Below are 21,112 nucleotides of genomic sequence, written 5' to 3'. Positions count from 1 at the left end.
TCATCTCCTCCCTAGTCCACCTTTCCTATTTCTTCCTTTCCAGGTTTTATGAGTACCTCAACTATTGTATCTTTGGATATCTGTATTATCTTTTTTATATTTCGAAATCTGAGAAGTTAACATTTCATAGTAATTTATTGTGTGGCCATAATTTGATTTGTTTATACTCTTTTTTTAATGTATTGTTTATAAACTGACATGTACTTCTCAATAAAAATATACCCCCCGCCCCAAAAAAAAGAGTGCAGGCTCCTGAATTGGTTGATTCGTTTATTACTGCATTGAAAGTTCTGGCCTCTTATTGTGATTTTGAGAACTTTACGTCACACCTAATAAGGGATCAGTTAGTAGATAGACGTTATTCTAAGAAAATTCAGCAACGTCTATTGGCATGTAAGAATCCCACGTCAGATGAACCTGTTGATATTGCTAAGAGCATAGAGTCCTCTAGGGAGGATTCCAAATTTTTTGATAGTGGAACTCAGCAGGTAGCTGTGGTCAAGCAAGGCTCCAACATGGTACAAAATTTTGATCATCAGTATCAACATCAAACAGCGGGTACACTGGTACCCAAAGGGGTGGGTAATACCAAGCATTTATGCTTTAGATGTAGTTCTGCATTTCATGTTTCCAGTTTTAAGAATTGCCATGCTATTTTTCAGGAATGTTGGAAATGTAACAAGGTGGGTCACTTTGGTAAAGTGAATAGAGGGGGTTAACGTCTAAGGAATTTTCAAAAGCCAATCTTCAAAAGACACAGGTGTTCGTGCTGTGCAGGGTCATGATACTATGTAGGATTTAAAATGTTTGGAAAACAAGGTTGAAGAATTAGTACTTGCGGTTGATATCAGTGCAGAGGATAATGTCAGTTCCAAATGTTATAGTGATCCTTTGGATGAATTTACTATTAATAGTGGCACCATTTCCTTTTTGTGCACTCTGGAGTAAGGATCACCATTATTGATATTACTACGTGCGAGATGTGGCGTGACCAGGTGCTTGTTACCCCCAATGTGATTACCACAGCCTTTAAGGGGAACAGAATAGATTTGGTGGGATATTTTTGGGCAGACATTGGTTTTTCTACCAAGTTTATCAAAGGCAATGTTTATGTGACTAAGGGGCTCATTACATTGATGGTCAGACTGCCAACGACAAGCGACAGCCCTTTGGTCTGACTGCTGCACTATGGTGCTGGTGATCAGACCACAGCGGTCAGGTTCCATACCACTGCCTAAGCCAGGATCTCAGATCCGGATGGGGCGGCAGTCAGAGTTGCGGCCCTGAATGACAGTGATGCTGAGCCAGGCACTACCATTGGATTTGGATGTTCCTTTCCGACAGCCTTTTCATGGTAGGAACATTGCCATGAAAAGGTTGGTTGAAAGTGATATGGGGGACCACAAACAGGGTCCTCTGGCATCGAAGGCCACTGAGAAGGGGCCATAGGGGCACATGTAGTGCACCCACTCACCTTCCTGCACCATGTGCCATGCACTGCATGGTACATGGCTCACTGTGCAAGGACCTGCTGGTGGTGCTGCAAGTCGGTGGCATGGGCTGCGGCCATTTACATTGGTTGCAGCAACACCGCGCTGCGTTGCAGAGAGGTGGTCCAGACCACGCTCCTTTTTACACCTCTCTGCAACGCAGCTCTGTGGCACTTACTGGAGGTACCTGGTGGGCTAGTTGGACCCCAGGGACCCTCAGGATTCAAGGGGACTTTATCCCACAACTTAAAACGCGCCACAGGGCATGTTTGCACACATGTCACCTCAGGCTCCCCCTCCCTTTACCACTATGCAATCGCTCCTCATGGCGCATTTTGAGAGATAGTTTTAATCCCCCTGCCCTATTATGTACTAGGGCCTTACAGAGGGGGTCATGCTAATCACAGGGGTACCCCAACGCATAGTGTTCCCTAGTGTATGTAGGTGTTTTCACTGTATTCTAAGTGTCTTTTAGAATAGCACTGGCTCTAGGCCTGGTTAGTCAGAGTCAGTTACCACCAGTACCCGTCTGAAAAAGTTGTGGGCACAGGATGATTTTGCAACAAGGCCTCTTTCTGCTTCTCTGTTGGTTCTTTCTGCACGTCTTGCTTCTTCCTGCCATTTTCTTCATCTTTGTGGACTTCTGTTGCCTCTTTCAGCATTTCTTTTGATTCTTTCTGTGCGTGTTTTCTTCTTTCTTCAGATGTCCAACCTCTGTAGGCATAGTTACAAATTAGCATTTAAAAAACCTTTGAAATTCACTGAAAAAAACCAAAGGTTTTAGGCACGTTATAGTTACTGATCACTGACGACATCTCAAATGACATCACTGATGACATCACTGATGACATCATCCATGTGATAAATTGATGCATCTTCTCCCACCCTAATATAATGTTTGATACACCCACTCTAAATTACAGGCTGCCATTCTCAAAACCATTTGAGATGTCATCAGTGATGTCACTGACCATGTCATGAGTGATGTAATATGTGACGTCAATAGCAGTGCATTGAGGGGGCGCGAGTTATAGTTAGCTGAACTAACTATAACGGGGAAATTTCACTGGTTTTGTACGAGTGAAATGTCCTGCTAACTATAACTTTCTCTAAAACCTATGGTATTTTCAGTGAATTTCTAAGGTTTTTTAAATGCTAATTTCTAACTATAACGTGCCTGAAACCTTTGGTTTTTTCTATGAATATAAATATATATATGGGCTATGTGATCAAGGCCGCATGTCTGGCTACCGAAACGCGTCATTTGGACACTTGATGCTTGAATAAATCATCATTTAACTCTCAACTTTGCCTTTGGAATCTGTTTCCTGGTGTTGCGTATTTCTTTGGATGGTGGTACCCCTGGGATCCTGCTGACGGATTTAACTTTGAGATTCTTGCTGCCAAAACTCCCTGACATAACTTTCAGGAGGGCACCCTCCATGAGGGATGCACTTGTCAAGACTTGTCCTGAGATTATTCCTAAAACCAATGGGTTGGTAAGACCGGGTTTCTTTAAGTGCTCGTCATGTCGGGCGTGCAAATTCGGTCTTAATTTATCGGAATATTGTACAGCCTTTAGTGACTCTCCTATCCACATAAAGGAACACTACACTTGTAGAACTGACTATGCCGTATATCAATTGCAGTGCACATGCAAATTAAAATATATTGGCAGTACCAAGCTTCCGGTATTCAACCGAATTCTCCAACATCTGCGTGCTATTGTCAACTCGGATGAAAATTATCCCGTAGCACGGCACTTCAAAGCAGTTCATAACAATAGGCTACAAGACCTTACATATTCCGTGATCAGGGCGGTTCCCCCTTATTTCCAGGGTGGCAACAGGGAGAAAAGACTGCGGCAGTTAGAGTCCTCGTTCATTCTCATGTTAGATACATGCATTCCACATGGATTGAACACCAGTGAAGATTTACACCATTTTCTTTAAACAACATGAAAATTGTGATCTTCTAAATTCAATGATATAAACATGGGAAAAAAATCTTCACGTGTTTCCGTAGATCCGTTTTCAATATGGACAGTACAAATGTGTGGAAATCTGTCAAGTATTAGATGATACACCAGGGGGATGTACGCCCCCCTATTTTCTCGGTCTGAAGCTGTTTAACTTGAGATGTGGAGTCGGTGCCATCATGGCTAGTAGTAACACTGCCCAATACAGCCATAGCATATGTAAGGTTAACTTTTATGCTCAAAGCTTATATCCACATGTCAAACTGCCATACATTTAGTGCATGTAATTCACAAACAGAGTTCTCAGCAGCACCACCCAAAGCTAATTTTAACGAAAATAATCAACCTTGAACAACCTTTTTACAATGCTCATCAATCATAAGATCGACACAAATTGGCATATGAGAATACTTAGAGAAATACATAGTAAATAATAGTGGGTGTTATTTTATAGTCCCACAGTAGAAATGGGCAAGAGAGTTCATTGATGCATTGGCTCCGATTTCTAATTTAAGACAACACTGGGCACATGTCCTACATTACATAAATGCAACTTAGCCATGTTACATCTGCAGTGAAGATCCATTAGGCACTTGCCTCATAATATAATACTCCTAATATTGTAAATATTTTGGGGTGATATGATGAACTTCACAAATACAAAAATGCATATTTTTTTAAAACCCTTGAGTAACTGAATTAAGTAGGGGAACAGTGCTTACATGTTCGCTGTTAAGAATCATTATTCACTGCTAATATTAAGACTGTAACATAAGTGTATTGCTAAAGAATTATCTATATATACTTTGTATCTCTATTTAAGGACACTTACTATCAATTGCGTGGCATTGAACTGTGATACATTTTATGTGTTACTTTGTAACCATTTTCAAATCCGCAATGATTTGTACAAGTCATGTGTTACTATGAATGTTGATATCCCTTTAAACATCCATGAGAGCTTAATTGCTGAAAGATTGTCATTGGTTGTAAGTAATTTAAATAAGGCAACCCGTCACAGGCGCGTCAGGTGATCAAGATCGCTTTGTCGATCGAAACGCGTCCAGGGCGGACACTTGTCTGGTTTTTACTATGGCTAAATAAACTATACTGAGAAGCTACCCCGGCTGTTTGAAGCGGCTTTTCTTTCATCTCTGCAGAATTTTAAGATGTCCGTACCTGTGCGTTGGGACACAACGGCAACTCAGGCATCAAAACTGCATATATATATATATTCAGTGAAAAAACCATAGGTTTCACACACGTTATAGTTAGCGGACATTTTAATCATAAAAAACCATTGAAATTCCCCCGTTATAGTTAGTTAAGCTAACTATAACTCGCGCACCCGCAATCCACTGCTGATGACGTAACATATTACATCACTCATGACATGGTCAGTGACATCACTCATGACATCACTGATGACATCTCAAATGACATCACTGATGACATCATCCTGTGAATGTGTGTTTAAATGAAAATTAAATATGTTTTATATATGTATATCTCAAGGTCGATGGAAAAATAAATGGGTATATAAGTGTCTAAAAGGATGATTTTTTTTTGAAAATTTGATTGTGTAACTGACTGATTAAGTGTATCTTAGTGAATACATGGCTTAATGAGTAATGTTTAAATATGTAATTTTCTGTATCAGTCTCTCACTTTGTGTATAAGTGTCTGCATGGGTTGGTGAGTAGCTATATGGGTGTTTATATTGGATTTTAGGTTGTTTTTTGAGTATCAGTCTGAGTGTCTGCATGGTTCAGTGGGGGGTTTAACGTAGTGCATAGGTGCAAGAATGATTGTCTGTCTGGTTGTATGTTTTGAAGACAGCATGTGTGCATGACTGTATGGTTTGATGAGTGTGTGTATGGGTGTGTTAGTGAGTGAATGACTGTCTCAATAGTGTCTTTATGAGTTACTTAATATGTTTTAAAGAAGTATATTTGACTATTGTTTTATATAAGTGAGTATATGTGAGAGGGAGAGATTGAAATAGTTCCTGTATGAATAAGTATGTGTTTTTATTAGTGATTATTTAAAAGAGTAAGTATGTTTAAGTTTCTGTAGAAGTACGTGTTGAGGTGTGTGTATAACTGAATATGCAAGTAAATGGATGTTTGATTGTTTATTAGCATGAGTGACTATGTGTGTGAGTAACTCTATGGATGAGTGGCAATGTGTAACAGGATGTATAGGTGTATGAGTACATATGATGAGTGAGTACATGTATGAGTGACTGTACAGGACTGTTGGTGAATGAGTGGATGTGTATGTGGATCTTTGAATTACTGAATAGGTTATTGTAACTGGTATTGGTATGTCCATTGTTTTGAAAATTGTAGTCTCTATTTTTGAATGTGTGTATCAAAGGTTATATTAGGGTGAGAGGAGGTCTACCACTCTGTCACAAGGATGATGTCATCAGTGATGTCATTTGAGATGTCATCAGTGATGTCATGAGTGATGTCACTGACCATGTCATGAGTGATGTAATATGTTACGTCATCAGCAGTGGATTGCGGGTGCGCGAGTTTTAGTTAGCTTAACTAACTATAACGGGGGAATTTCAATGGTTTTTTATGATTAAAATGTCCGCTAACTATAACGTGTGTGAAACCTATGGTTTTTTCATTGAATTTGCAAGGTTTTTTAAATGCTAAATCCTAACTATAACGTGTGTGAAACCTATGGTTTTTTCAGTGAATTTGCAAGGTTTTTAAATGCTAATTCCTAACTATAACGTGTGTGAAACCTATGGTTTTTTCAGTGAATTTGCAAGGTTTTTTAAATGCTAATTCTTATATTTTCCTTTTTTTTTTTTTTTTTTTTTTGCAATGTTTTTTACATATTTTTATTTTAAATTTATATCCTCTATAAAGACTATGGTTAAATTTTAAAAATTCTACATTATATTTTTTATTTTTACCTTTTTTTTAAACTAAAAAGATAATATTTAGTAGTATAACATAGTGAATCTTTTTTTCCCTTTTCTTTTTTTTTTTTTTAGTATTTTTTTAACGTGCGCTTACCGTACGCGCACGTCTTGCTTTTGGTACGTTAGATTTCTACGCTGTTTGCGTACAGTTACGCAATTTGCGTAGACGCGCGTCACGCGCACGCGGCGCGTAACGCGTACGCTGCACGCGCATGTTACGCGGAAGTGAAGGGGCGTGCCTGGTTTGCGCATGCGCGCGTGCGCGTGTCTTTTTTACGCGCATGCGTACTTTTACCGTAAGCGCTCCGTAAGCGCACCGTAAGCGTAACGTACGCGCACGTTGGGTCATGTGATCAAGAAACAACACTTTTGATTGGTTTTTACTACTTTCAGTTCTAGAACTCTCCTACACCACACCCATTCCCCTCATTTCTGCTTGTGATCCCTTAGGAGAAGGAGCTGAGTTGTCTTTGTGATACGATGGCAGAACAGCAGACCTCTTCAGAGAGTGAGGCTAGCAGCACTACCTTGAGGCAGAGAAGGAGGAAACAAAAGAGCTCTTTCATATGGGAGTATTTTTCTTTTCCAGAGGGCAAGAAAAAGGTAAATGCACCTTTAGTGACTTGTAAGCTTTGTGACCGTGTACTTTCAAGAGGGAATCCTAACAAGAAGTATTCCTTCGGGAATCACACTATGTTGAGACACCTTCATGATGTACACGGTAGGACATATGCTCGACATACTGGAGGAAACCCTTCAGTAAGTCAACCAAGCACATCCACAGTAGCTCAGCCTGGTCCATCATCTGCAGGGCCGAGTCCATCTTCGGCAGGTCAGCTGAGCCCTTCATCTGTGGGGGGAGCATCTCCTTTTTCTGGTCCTCTGGAAACTAACCATCGGTTTGCGAGGGTTACAATGCGGTGCGCCACTTGTCATGGTCTAATTTGTCATAGGGAGACCAGTGTTGCCCTAGTTAACAATAAAATAGACCAGCACATTTGTCCTACCGACTAATATTCCCATTCTTTCTTTCCTCTGTCCCTGTACGAACACAACGGCTCTTTTAAGAGCCAACCTTACCTTTCAAATTTTTAAATATTTTTTTTAAACTTTTTTTTGATTTTTTTTGTTACCGTACGCGTACGGTACGCGTAATTTTTTTAAATTTTTTTTTAAAAACACTAAAAATCAATTATCACATTACAAGGTCCTTGAGAGATTACAATGAAAAACTGAAAATGTGATTGTGGAGAAGTGGAAAAAAGGGACCATGAAATTTCTGACTTACCATACCCACTCAAAAAATTATTTATTAATTAAAATTTTATTTAAATTGCTATAAAAATGGTTCAAGTTTGCGAAAATTTTCTTTCTCAATCTGAAAAAAACGAAAAAAGTATTAACATTTTGAATCCACTTTTCAGATTCTTAAAAAAGCACATGTCCAAACAGCTTTTTGAGACCACCAACATGTGTAACCTGGGTGACTGACTACACTCAAGCAAGGGCAACCAGCCTTAGTGATGCTGAATGTATTTGCATTACTAACTGCAACCTCAAACCCCACTCGGTTGTGAATACTGTGCATGATTCCACAGGATAAGCAGCTGGCTGTGTGCTAAGAGTCTGCTTCTGCATAAAAAAAATAGTTCCCCCTTTCCTACTAATGCAACTGTAAAATTACCAGAGCAATACACAATAAATCTCTGCCTGTAATTCCTCTTTGCACACAGAGTCATGTTTTCATATTAGTCAGAAAACGAAATTTCTTTGCCAATTTGAAAGCACACTTACTACTCTTTTTTTTGGCAAGTGATAAGTACTTTTACAGTCTGACACATTTTGAATCCACTTTTCAGATTCTTAAAAAAGCACATGTCCAAACAGCTTTTTGAGACCACCAACATGTGTAACCTGGGTGACTGACTACACTCCAGCAAGGGCAACCAGCCTTAGTGATGCTGAATGTATTTGCATTACTGACTGCAACCTCAAACCCCACTCGGTTGTGAATACTGTGCATGATTCCACAGGGTAAGCAGCTGGCTGTGTGCTAAGAGTCTGCTTCTGCACAAAAAAATAGTTCCCCCTTTCCTACTAATGCAACTGTAAAATTACCAGAGCAATACGCAATAAATCTCTGCCTGTAATACCTCTTTGCACACAGAGTCATGTTTTCATATTAGTCAGAAAACGAAATTTCTTTGCCAATTTGAAAGCACACTTGCTACTCTTTTTTTTGGCAAGTGATAAGTACTTTTAAAGTCTGACACATTTTGAATCCACTTTTCAGATTCTTAAAAAAGCACATGTCCAAACAGCTTTTTGAGACCACCAATATGTGTAACCTGGGTGACTGACTACACTCCAGCAAGGGCAACCATCCTTAGTGATGCTGAATGTATTTGCATTACTGACTGCAACCTCAAACCCCACTCGGTTGTGAATACTGTGCATGATTCCACAGGGTAAGCAGCTGGCTGTGTGCTAAGAGTCTGCTTCTGCATATAAAAAATAGTTTCCCCTTTCCTACTAATGCAACTGTAAAATTACCAGAGCAATACGCAATAAATCTCTGCCTGTAATTCCTCTTTGCACACAGAGTCATGTTTTCATATTAGTCAGAAAACGAAATTTCTTTGCCAATTTGAAAGCACACTTACTACTCTTTTTTTTGGCAAGTGATAAGTACTTTTAAAGTCTGACACATTTTGAATCCACTTTTCAGATTCTTAAAAAAGCACATGTCCAAACAGCTTTTTGAGACCACCAACATGTGTAACCTGGGTGACTGACTACACTCCAGCAAGGGCAACCAGCCTTAGTGATGCTGAATGTATTTGCATTACTAACTGCAACCTCAAACCCCACTCGGTTGTGAATACTGTGCATGATTCCACAGGATAAGCAGCTGGCTGTGTGCTAAGAGTCTGCTTCTGCATAAAAAAAATAGTTCCCCCTTTCCTACTAATGCAACTGTAAAATTACCAGAGCAATACGCAATAAATCTCTGCCCGTAATTCCTCTTTGCACACAGAGTCATGTTTTCATATTAGTCAGAAAACGAAATTTCTTTGACAATTTGAAAGCACACTTACTACTCTTTTTTTTGGCAAGTGATACGTACTTTTACAGTCTGACACATTTTGAATCCACTTTTCAGATTCTTAAAAAAGCACATGTCCAAACAGCTTTTTGAGACCACCAACATGTGTAACCTGGGTGACTGACTACACTCCAGCAAGGGCAACCAGCCTTAGTGATGCTGAATGTATTTGCATTACTAACTGCAACCTCAAACCCCACTCGGTTGTGAATACTGTGCATGATTCCACAGGATAAGCAGCTGGCTGTGTGCTAAGAGTCTGCTTCTGCATAAAAAAAATAGTTCCCCCTTTCCTACTAATGCAACTGTAAAATTACCAGAGCAATACGCAATAAATCTCTGCCTGTAATTCCTCTTTGCACACAGAGTCATGTTTTCATATTAGTCAGAAAACGAAATTTCTTTGACAATTTGAAAGCACACTTACTACTCTTTTTTTTGGCAAGTGATACGTACTTTTACAGTCTGACACATTTTGAATCCACTTTTCAGATTCTTAAAAAAGCACATGTCCAAACAGCTTTTTGAGACCACCAACATGTGTAACCTGGGTGACTGACTACACTCCAGCAAGGGCAACCAGCCTTAGTGATGCTGAATGTATTTGCATTACTGACTGCAACCTCAAACCCCACTCGGTTGTGAATACTGTGCATGATTCCACAGGGTAAGCAGCTGGCTGTGTGCTAAGAGTCTGCTTCTGCACAAAAAAATAGCTCCCCCTTTCCATCTAATGCAAATGTAAAATCACCAGAGCAATACCAAACAGCTTTCTGAGACCAGCAACATGTGTAACCTGGGTGACTGACTACACTCCAGCAAGGGCAACCAGCCTTAGTGATGCTGAATGTATTTGCATTACTGACTGGAACCTCAAACCCTAAAAGTATTCCTTATTTATACCAGTACACCTTAATTTATGGTGAAAACATAGTCCATATTATTTTACATGTTCCTCACATTTAAATTTCTCCCAAAACACAAAATGATAAACACAACTTCAACAAAAGGAATTCCAATGCTATTATTCATTTCTTAATTTACCATATACATCCCCTCTCAAACTCTTAACTCACCTTTAAAATCAGTTAGTTGTGAAAGAAATGTGGCACTCAAACAGCAGATTATCAGAGCCAGGATCTCTGTTCTGTACACCTCTCTCCTCTCAGCAGAACCAGATAATGGCAAAGTTTCCCTCTCTTTTTCCACACATATACATGTTAGGTTCAAATCTCAGTGCTTCCCCCTTTTTTTCAAATGTAATCACACATTTCTATTGGATGAAAACCAACACTTTTCCAACTGTACCCTTCCCCCAACTTGACTTCAGCCTAGTACCCTTCCCCCAACTTGACTTCTGCCTGCTACCATAGCAACAGCTCATGGAACACTGCTGTCTACAGTCAGGTCAGAAGTTCACCACACAATGTTTCATTTTCAATGAGCAAGAGTGCTTGACTTTTCTAACCTAACAGCAAATCCATACTAATGTTCTTTGGTAACACATTTTTCTGTACCAATACAAAACATGCTTCTATAAATTGACACACACAGCCTAGTTTTTAGTGTAGAATGGTATGAAACAGCCAATGAGTTCATTTTATTTAAAAAAAATATGTATGCCTCCATTTCCAAACTGTCTTTCATTTCATTTTCCCATTCTACTGAAAAACACCTCCTGAGTGCATCCAGATCTCCTTGAAAGATGTTCACAGTGTGGATTGTAGGGCACAGCTATGTCTTCTGGAGTGAAAAGTATGCAGAGAAAACAGGTATGGTGAGAGACCTTGATTTGCCAAATGTAGACATTAAATGGATTGGTCAGAGAGGGTTAAAGTGGCACCAATTGATGCCATTGGTGAAATCCTTCATGCAAATCCAACACCCTGACCTCATAATAGTGCACTGTGGTGGCAATGACCCAGGCACTTTGACTGGGGTAGGTCTGGAAATGCTTATGAAGGAGACCTTTGCACAACTGTTTTCACTTTTCCCTAAAACTGCCTTTGTGTTTTCTAACATATGCCAAACGCAAAAATGGAACTGGTCCAATCATTTTTGTCCACAGATTGACAAAGCAAGAAAGCACGTCAACAAATCTGTTTCTGCTTTCCTCCGTGACTATGGTATGGGTTCCATTTACCACAACAACTTGCGTTACGACATGCAAGACATTTATAGAGGAGATGGTGTACACTTCACTGATGAAGGGAACAGAGTCTTCCTCTTGAACCTTAGACTCTGCATCGGTACTTACTTGTAGGTACCACTAAAAAATCACTTCATAAACACAACGGCTCTTTTTAGAGCCCCCTAATATCTAAACACTTAAATCTGCATTTCATTTCATTTTTTATTTTTTTTTCTACCGTACGCGTACGGTAAGCTTACTGTACGCGTACCCCGCGATTTTTTTTAAAATTAATAAATGTTTTTGTTGCACTTTTCTGTCCTTCTTTGACCCCCTTTCAAATGTTAGGGGGTCTGTAACTCTCTTCCTTGCCCCCTTTTCAACTTATCACCCTTTTTTTTTCTGTGTGAAACACACGAAATGGCGGCCGCCGCTTCCTGGTGTTGACCGATTCGAATGTTTACTAAGATCTAACAGCCAATCAGAATCGCGCTCGCGCACGTCACCGTACGCGTACGGTAAGCGCACTGTAAGCGCACCGTAAGTTGGCTCAGATATATATATTGATTTAAAGGCTATTTTCTCAGAAACTACTGAACAGAGTTACACCAGACCTACAAAAGGCACTTCCTTGACCTGAGGACTACCTCTCTGCCAAATTTCAAGTAACTCTGTTCAGCCGTTCGGGCTGTAGCTGTGTCTAAAGGTCCTATGGAAAAATGCATGGGAAAAACGCGTTTTGGGACCCCCCTTTTATCTCAGCCCCCGCTTGACGAATCCCCCCGAGACTTTCAGGGTAGGAGCGGAGCGTAGGGCCCCACCTATTTTGAAAATTTCGCGAGGATTCGTCGACCGGCGCCAAAGTTATTCCAAATAGAATGTTGCGGTTTTCCTATGGAAACAGGGTCCTAACTATAACTACCTACTGGCGACCGCCAGTAGGTAATATATATATATATATATATATATATATATATATATATATATAAATATTTACTGAAAAAACCATAGGTTTCATACACGTTATAGTTAGGAATTAGCATTTAAAAAACCTTGCAAATTCACTTAAAAAACCATAGGTTTCACACATGTTATGTTTAGGTGGATATTTCACTTGTAAAAAACCAATGAAATTCCCCCGTTATAGTTAGTTCAGATAACTATAACTCGCGCGCCCGCAATATATATATATATATATATAGATAGATAGATAGATAGATAGAGACACAGTACGTTTTTCCCCCCTGGTCTCCATTTTGTCGTTGTTGAGGCAGAAGAAGCTTCTTCTGTTACCAGTAACAAATGCCATTTAATTAGTATTTCGATATTGCTCGAGTTCCCCACTTTATTTCCATATTGCCTAAGGTTCCGAGTATAATCTGGAAAGATCTGAAATTTTTTGAGTTGAGCTATTTTATTTTAGTATATTTGGACCAGGATGTTTAGAAGGAGGACTCCTGGAAGTACATTAAAATATAATTGCCTTAAATATTGTCTGGTATAATTATTGTGTTCTAGATGCTGTACAAAAACATATCGTCTCGTAGTGTGTGGATTTTGTATCATTAACTCCAAAAGGGCAATACGTATGTAAACAATATCTAGGGCACACTATTTATTAGACAATACCCTACCAACATTAACTGTTTTCTGGTACAATATCCTCCTAGTTTGTGCCACAAGAGGCTGTTTAAAAGATTTTGCAGAACCAATATCTATTAAGTATGGTTGAAGAGGACCTATTAGGATTTAGTAGGTGGAGAGGTCGAGTAGAATCAGAGCCAGGGGATCCCCTTCATCCAGGGTTATTAGAAAGCCTTCATGCATACTTTTTAAGAATAAAGATGAAAACACAATATCATCAGTATTTCATGTGCTATGTACACATTTCAAGGACGAAGTTTTGACCTCTTTGTATTACTCACTTGAAAAATTATAGCAATTTGCTCAACTGTGCACATGATGCAGAGGTGTAACGTTACTTTGTTTAAGCGCAATATTAAAAGGCAAAATAAAATACATTGTTTAAATATGAAAAATATCAAATCATAAAAGCACGTACTAAATGAAGTCAAATCAGAAAAGAATACTGTATGCTTTGAAGTAAGATAACATTTGTCTTTTCCTGCAACAATAATGTTCCTGTGATTATAGGTTGATGTCACCTGGTTTTATTCAAATTGCCTGACTGACACCTGTGGATGTAATCGTGGTGGTGATTGTGAGTGTTTCTGCACCAGTGTGTCAGCATACGCACATCAGTGTTGTCAACATGGAATTCCAATTGACTGGAGGTCTCCTCGTGTGTGCCGTAAGTATTTTTGAAACTGTACATACTAACCCATAGACTAGCCAATAGTCAGTGATAATGGAGAGATCAGTGGTTATGAGCTTTGCGGCTAACGGTTGTTCTTGATCACAGATCTAATTGAAGATTAGATGCCAATTTCTCATAGAAATAAATGGCTACCCCCATGCAGTGTTTCATCCATCCTTCCCATTTTGCTCTATTCAACCATTTAATCCTTCCCTCTTGCCATCCTGTTGAACATATGGGAATGGCTTCACTAAACGCACAATACTTTTATCATATATCTTTATAGCTGTTAATATATGTAAACCTCCAAAAAAATGATAGTGCAAGAATTAGAAATAAGTTAGAATTGATGAACACGTAACATGAGCCCCAGTGTTGCTGCCCCTTCCAATAAGTAGCGGCCCTAGACATACTTGTTCACTATGTTAAAGTACTACTGTCCAGTGGTGTCTAGTATTAGTGTGATAATGTCAATATAACTACTTCTGCACATTATAGTATGGACATAATATATCCCTCATTAATCATTTTAATGTATTCTTATTTTTCCAAACTGGTTGAACATGAAATTGCTTTGAGCACATAATTGCACTCTACCTATTTCACATGGATAATACATAGTTGACCAAGTTCATATAGGTGAACACAGTTCATAAATCTGAACTTAGTGCAGGTGAACATGGTTCATATATGTTCAGAAAACAATTCCACAAACCAGTTCTCCTATCAAACTATTGTCCACTGTCTACATTTACTTAGCTAGAAAAAATAATTGAATGACGCGCTGCCAACTAGTAGAATGTCTACATACACTTACTATATAGCTTTTAATTCTACTTCCATCCACATCACTGCATGGAGCCTGCAACTCTGAAGTTAATGGATAAAGTTCATCATATACTCGATGGGAGGACTCTCACTTTCTCCTCTATCAAATGTGGTAGACGTATAAGAGGCCTCAAATATGCTTCACCACACAAGGCTAAGCTACTCTCTGGAGAACCACAGAGGCATGAAAGACCTGGTCTTTAGCTGGTTCTTGTCATTTCTCTCCAACTAATGTCAATTTTTGAAAATGGAAAACTACACATTTGAGGATACAGATACGCACTGCAGTGTCCCTGGGGATACAATGGTCTTGTCTAAGTTTTTCAGTCATGACATTGAACTCCTAAACTGGATATTTGTTCAGCAGGGTGTGTCCTTTTACCAGTATGCTGATGGCGCACAAATCAAAACATTGCTCTTTTACAGCAGTGTCTAATCACTCTACAAAACTGGATGCCTGAAAACTTAAAACATCTTTCTTTTTAACCCAAATAGGACCAAATTACTCCCCTTTCACCTTCAATTTGATGTAACTTGGATAACAACTTCCTTCCTCATCTGTGACTCGTTATATTTTTGCCCACACTTTTAACAACAGTGCAATATCTTGCCTTCACCTTGGATAGCCCCTCTATGTTTTCTACCACATATCAACAATGCGGCTAAAGTTTCCAATTTCTTCCTCCACTCACTCAAACAGTGAGATAGTTCATTCCCAAAAAAGAAATACTTGATAGCTACAGTCTATGCTCTGTTTATCTTCAGGCTTGTCGTTGTCAACTGTATTCATGCTGACACCCCTCAAACCCAGCTAGCTATATTGAAAGCCATTCTCCATTCTGCAGCCTTACTAGTTACCTTTCTTCAAACACGTTTCTCTTGTTCTTTGAGAGCTTCACTGGTTAACTGTTTGCAGGCCTCCCTACAACTATTTGTTACTGCCTACTTTCAGAGGTTTAAGAAATCTATGTAGCCAGAACACCCTATTGTTTGAGGTTCTCTGTAGTTGCAACCACAAAATCAATCTCACTACCCAGCTATGCCCCTTCATCTTCAGGAAGCAGCTGAAAAAGCCCCTATATTATCTTTTCCTAGACTGATAAGATCTTCCAACCCAGATCTATCTTGTAAACCAACCATTATCCTCACTTCTCTTTTCTTCAAGCATCCCCATGCCTCATTCCACTCATTGATGATTACTGTTATTCCCTTCTTCGGCATTCTTTATGTTTGATACTTGTAACTTGCCTAAATGGCCTTGCTGGTGTGCTATTAAGACCGGTAATTAAAATAAATATAGTTCATATAGTTCATGTGGCACTCCTAAGCAAACAGTTTAGCCTCTTCAAAACATCATTCAACATATTGTGCAGTTTGGAAAATGAAATACACAAACTTTGTGTAAATTCAAGCTAAACATATGCAACCTCCATTAATTAGTACTCATAATATGATTTATTTACACACAGTATGCTGCTGTAAACAATGTACTAATTACTTGCAGGGTCTAAACATTCAACCCAAAACCTTTAAAGAGCATTCATTGGACACACTAAAGTGCAAGATCTGTGAATTTTAGTTTTGAACTTATTTTACTCTGCTGATTAAATATAAAGGAGCCCACACTGCAAGAAGTAGCATACTGTTAAATGGAGACCATTTTCTTATGGCCAAAACATCTTGAACATGTAGCTTTGCAGACAAAATTGTGTAGTGTTAGAAAAGTGTAAGGATGTGGGGTCTGATCTAATTTACCCCTCCCCAAGATTTTTTTTATTTTAGACCACATTGTTTTAAAATAAGTCTTGTTGCTGTCCAGTAGGATGGAGTTCCTGCACTACACTTTAACATGTGTGCACACGCGTGTAGGCTGAATGAGGAACACTCTTGTGTGACTGAGGCTGGTATCTGCACATGGGTAGCCTGTCACAGGTGGGGATTTAAATAAATTGGTTATTGGGCATTCAAAAATAAAGTTACTCTTTCTTTTTTTACATAAGTGTAAGTCTGTAGTTCTTCACTGAATTTGCACTTTGTGTGAAAGTGGATACCTCACTCCTTCTGGGAGAGATAAACGTTGTACTTGCTTGGGCCCTTTGAGGAGAGGGTCTCTGGGACTTATGTGTGCCAGATCTGCCTGGAGATGATCTGTAAAGGGGTATACCAGACTACTACAAAACACACAATGGCCCTGCAAGTGGGAGGAAATTGGTTGAACTTGGGAGTGCAGGCAGGTGGTACAGTCAAGTGTCATGCTTATTGCTGATTATGATACAGAACTTCGAAGAGGTCCACATAAAAACACATACAATTTTGCACATAACTATCCAATAAACTTGATATTTTGGATTCCTAAATAGCCATTACAATATGATAAAATGAAATCACGCTCACTGCCTGTCCAATACAATCAATACAAATTTAAAAAGCATTTTTTTAAAGTAAAAAATTCTATAACAGATCATTTGGTATAATCTGTCTTGAGAGCCATGGGTTACTACTGCTCAACAATTTGATTGTTGCTGGCAATCTCTGGCATATGTTTGTGGTGCGTCAAAATGGAGCAGAGGCACCAAAAATTAATTCATCCATATTAGCATTTAGCTACTTTTGATGTTTTCACCCTAAGGGGCCGTTTTTAATGTCGTCTGGAAAGCAGTCCGACCGAATTGGTTTTGGAATGCTTTCCGACCGACTCAGGTTTGGGGAGTCCGACTGACCGATTACGATGTGTTCGAACACTGTTAGGCTCAACTCCCATTAACTTCAATGGGAGCCTGTGTTCCGACCAACTACACAGGCACCCATTGAACCAAGGGGTGGTTGGGGAAAATAGTGCACCCTGTGGAGGGCACCCCATAGTGCCTGCCACACTGTGCATGCATGGAAAGGGGGGACACATGGGTACCCCCCGGCCCGATTCGGAAGGCCACGGGTAAAGGAAGGCCTGCTACAGGCCCCAAAAGTCAGAGTCCCACAGTCGATCTGTGTCTGAACAAACAATTAGGAAAGGCTGTCTGAATCGGACATCCTAATCGCTCGTTCTTAAACGCGGTCCGTAGGCTGCTGAGATACGGCTCCGACCGACTCGATTATTCCAAATGCCATTCGGAACCGAGTCGGACAGTCAGAATGTTTTCTGGACATCCTAATCGGTCGCTCGGAAATGTTTCCGAGTCGTTCGGAAACAAAGCTTCCGAATCGGATTTGAACTGATCAAATGCAGTTCGTAGCCTTTCCGAACGACATTGTAATCGACCCCTAAGTCTCCTGGATCACAAGGAAGACTATCCCCTGGAGAAGTATTTCCGGAAGAAAGTACTCCTATATTTAAGGATTTTGATTAAAAGTTAGAGTTGCATTAACTTTTGTAACAAGGGTTACAGAGATTACAGGGCAACAGTGTAAATGTAGACATAAGACCAATACTGAAATATTCAACATTTAAATGTGTTATTGATATGTCCAAATGGAAGTTACATTGAGTAATTTCCTAATATCATTTGAAAAATATTAAGGAAATTGCTTGAGTTTTGCATTTGAATATTATGGTGAGATCCTGATAAAGACAGTTAGCCTGCCTTTTTATAAATGTACTTGTCATTTTGTGTTAGGCACATTCTCAGTATTGTGTTTCTATGAGTTAGGGCTTGATGTTTTACAGCAGTGCGGAAGCTTGGTACACTTAGGGGCCTTACTGAGCTGTGTGACCTTTCCTTTCTAAGCGCTCTTATACATTGTGGTATCCTTTAGAAAATTACCCTAGAGGTATTTTGACGTTCCGGTCGGTACATATTTATGATTTTTTGCATACTAGTTAGTTTTCAGTGTGATAAAGTTTTTTGTTTTTTTTTATTAGAAAAAGCGGGAACTGTACAGTGTGGAATCAAACGTTGTTTGTCTTTTACGTTCCTGAATTCTGAGTCTCTATGAGTCTCTAGTCTGAAAGCACTTCTCCTGGGCAAACTTTATACTGCTTTTTCTCACTAACCCGATAATGAAGGGCTAAAGAATGGGTACTTGGTTACCAGTTTTGGGGCAGGCAATATGGGAATCCAAGGACACAAAAGCTGGAAATCCTCAGTTATTAAAACTAGGGCCCAGTCCCAACTAACTGCCTGGGATCTTCCAATCTGGATTTCTCAAGAGCCACTTGACAGCAGATTACAGAAAGTAGGATTTGATGGGGTGTTAGGCCTGTGCTAATTATTTTTCACACATTTAGATCACACACTGTTAGCGTTTATATTCCACATCGGGCAACGAGACTGGATAACTTGCCCAGAGTAATGTAATTATTGACTTGAACACAAAACAGAACTTGGAACTCAAAAGACATGTACTCATCAGCCATCTGGATTACTGTATCGTGTGCTAGTTGGACAGAACACACTCCATAGAGTAGAATGAGAAGCTGCCACTATAACGTCTTCAATTTAAACAAGATAGACCATCTGAATCCAGCCTTGGAGTTGCTCTAAATTAATTAGGGATGTTTCAGAAAGCCAGAATCATTGACATCCAACTCGAAATCATTACAAAAATGTGTTATTGTGGTTGCCATTTTTTTATGCCAACATTTTTCTCAGAGATGGCATGGTTCCTGGCAGAGTGTAGTGCATTGTTGAGGCTGAGTTGCACTGTTGATTGGACTGAGGTGTAATCTCATTGTGAAATGTTTGCATAGATCAAGTAAACCTTGGGGAGAAGCCCAACAGAACTTAGCTTCTGCTCCCCTGCTGCAAGACCACCCACCATATTTTGAGAACCCCGTCTGCCTGATAGAGCTATCACTACTTTTAATTAATCTGGTGGTAACAGAAAAGCAATGTAGGCAACACAGTTTTCAGAGTAGGGCTATGTTTATTGGCTCAACTAAAAATTTGTTTTTTTCTATAACAAGCTCCCAAAGCAAAGTGTTTGTTTTTTAAAAATGAAAAGTGATGGCCCTGATCCCCAGGGAATTGTGTACCTCCTTGTCAGGGCTAGTGATTGATTTCACTGCACGAGGCCATAATGCCTTGTCGTTTCTGCACATGGAAATAAAGTGCCATTCACCCCATCCCAATTAAGAGGGAGCAACTGTGTCTGTGACTAATAGTGAACAGCCCATCAGTTTAAGGGTTTCAGCTTGTTGAAGGCAGCTGAGGCCCTGCTGGCAGAAAGGCGTCTATATCAACCTATAAATGGGCAATGGAAACCACAAATTTGGCCAGAGGTGCATCTGCCATTTTTTGATGAATGCCCTGCTTTAACCAACCTCAAGATGGACTCATTTGTCTTTTTCGACTTATGCAGTGAAAAGACATGTATGCCACATTGGCACTCACCTTACATAACACTTTTTTCATTATCATGGAGGTTGAGGGGCTAGAGGCATTCCTTTAATTCCAAGACAAGTGCCTCAAATTACTCAACACGTTTGTTTTTCCAATCACTTCGTGCCATGTTACAGATCTTGCTTTTATGCAATTGCCACCAGTGGCTCAGTAGGCACACATTGCCATCATTGTTCTTCTGATTTCTTGAGAAATATGGTGAGCAGGCCAGTATGATCCCCAGTGTCACATTAATGCAAGTACCATCTTTTAAAAGTCTCTTTTTGAGTTTAGGGGTAGGAAGAGAAGGGATGCTTTCTCAAGATGGCTACATGTGGTGTTTTTTTCATTTGTGTTCTGCCTCCCTTTCTTGTCTAGTAAATAGCTACATGAGCTGACCCGTGTTAGAAATGGGGGTCTCTAGTTCGTAATGGCTGGCGCCAATGTCCAAATAGGGACCCTTCTTCCTAAGTCAGGACAAGTGGGCTACCCCCTTTGATAACCCCTGCTCAACCCTGTGGTAACGTAGCACGAGCAGTTAGGCCTATCTCAGAGGCAGTGTGTGAAGCATTTATGACTATGCACAATAAGGCAGTAACAACACCACAAAAGGACACAACTCAAGTAGGTATAGAAAAATAGTATCTTTATCGAAGGTTTAACACAAGACTCTCAAAGCATTTTAACAAGCCACAATGCACGTAAATCAGTATGGACTTAAAAATGCAATAACGTATTCGCCAGAACGTGGCACTGACTGAGTTCGAGGCCTGGGTCTACGCAACCCTTTGCGCACCAGATACCTGCCGTTGGAAGGGGACACAGCACGCAGCTTCTCGAAGAAGCGGAGACGGCGACAGGTGGACTCCCAGCAACCACAACTCTTGGCTGCAGTGGTCTGTAGCGTGCACTCACAATGTTTTGGGCACTCGGGGACAGGCAGGCTCTAAGCGGGAGCAGCATGCAGCTGCGGTGGCCCAGGCTGGTGGTGGCGATGACA

At 39.9% G+C, this 21,112-nt stretch overlaps 1 protein-coding gene across 1 annotated transcript in view; it reads left to right on the top strand.

Annotated features, from left to right (window-relative positions):
* Window positions 1–21,112, top strand: part of OTOG (otogelin) — a 1,045,291-nt gene that overhangs the window by 618,386 nt on the left and 405,793 nt on the right. The window contains exon 30 of the mRNA XM_085647044.1: window positions 13,804–13,960. Within this exon, the coding sequence (XP_085503170.1) occupies window positions 13,804–13,960 (157 nt within the window). The remainder of the gene's footprint in view (window positions 1–13,803; window positions 13,961–21,112) is intronic.

The sequence above is a fragment of the Triturus cristatus genome, chromosome 3_2, assembly GCF_964204655.1.
Source record: "Triturus cristatus chromosome 3_2, aTriCri1.1, whole genome shotgun sequence".
Taxonomy (NCBI): domain Eukaryota; kingdom Metazoa; phylum Chordata; class Amphibia; order Caudata; family Salamandridae; genus Triturus; species Triturus cristatus.
This window is presented reverse-complemented; position numbering and strand designations above follow the sequence as displayed.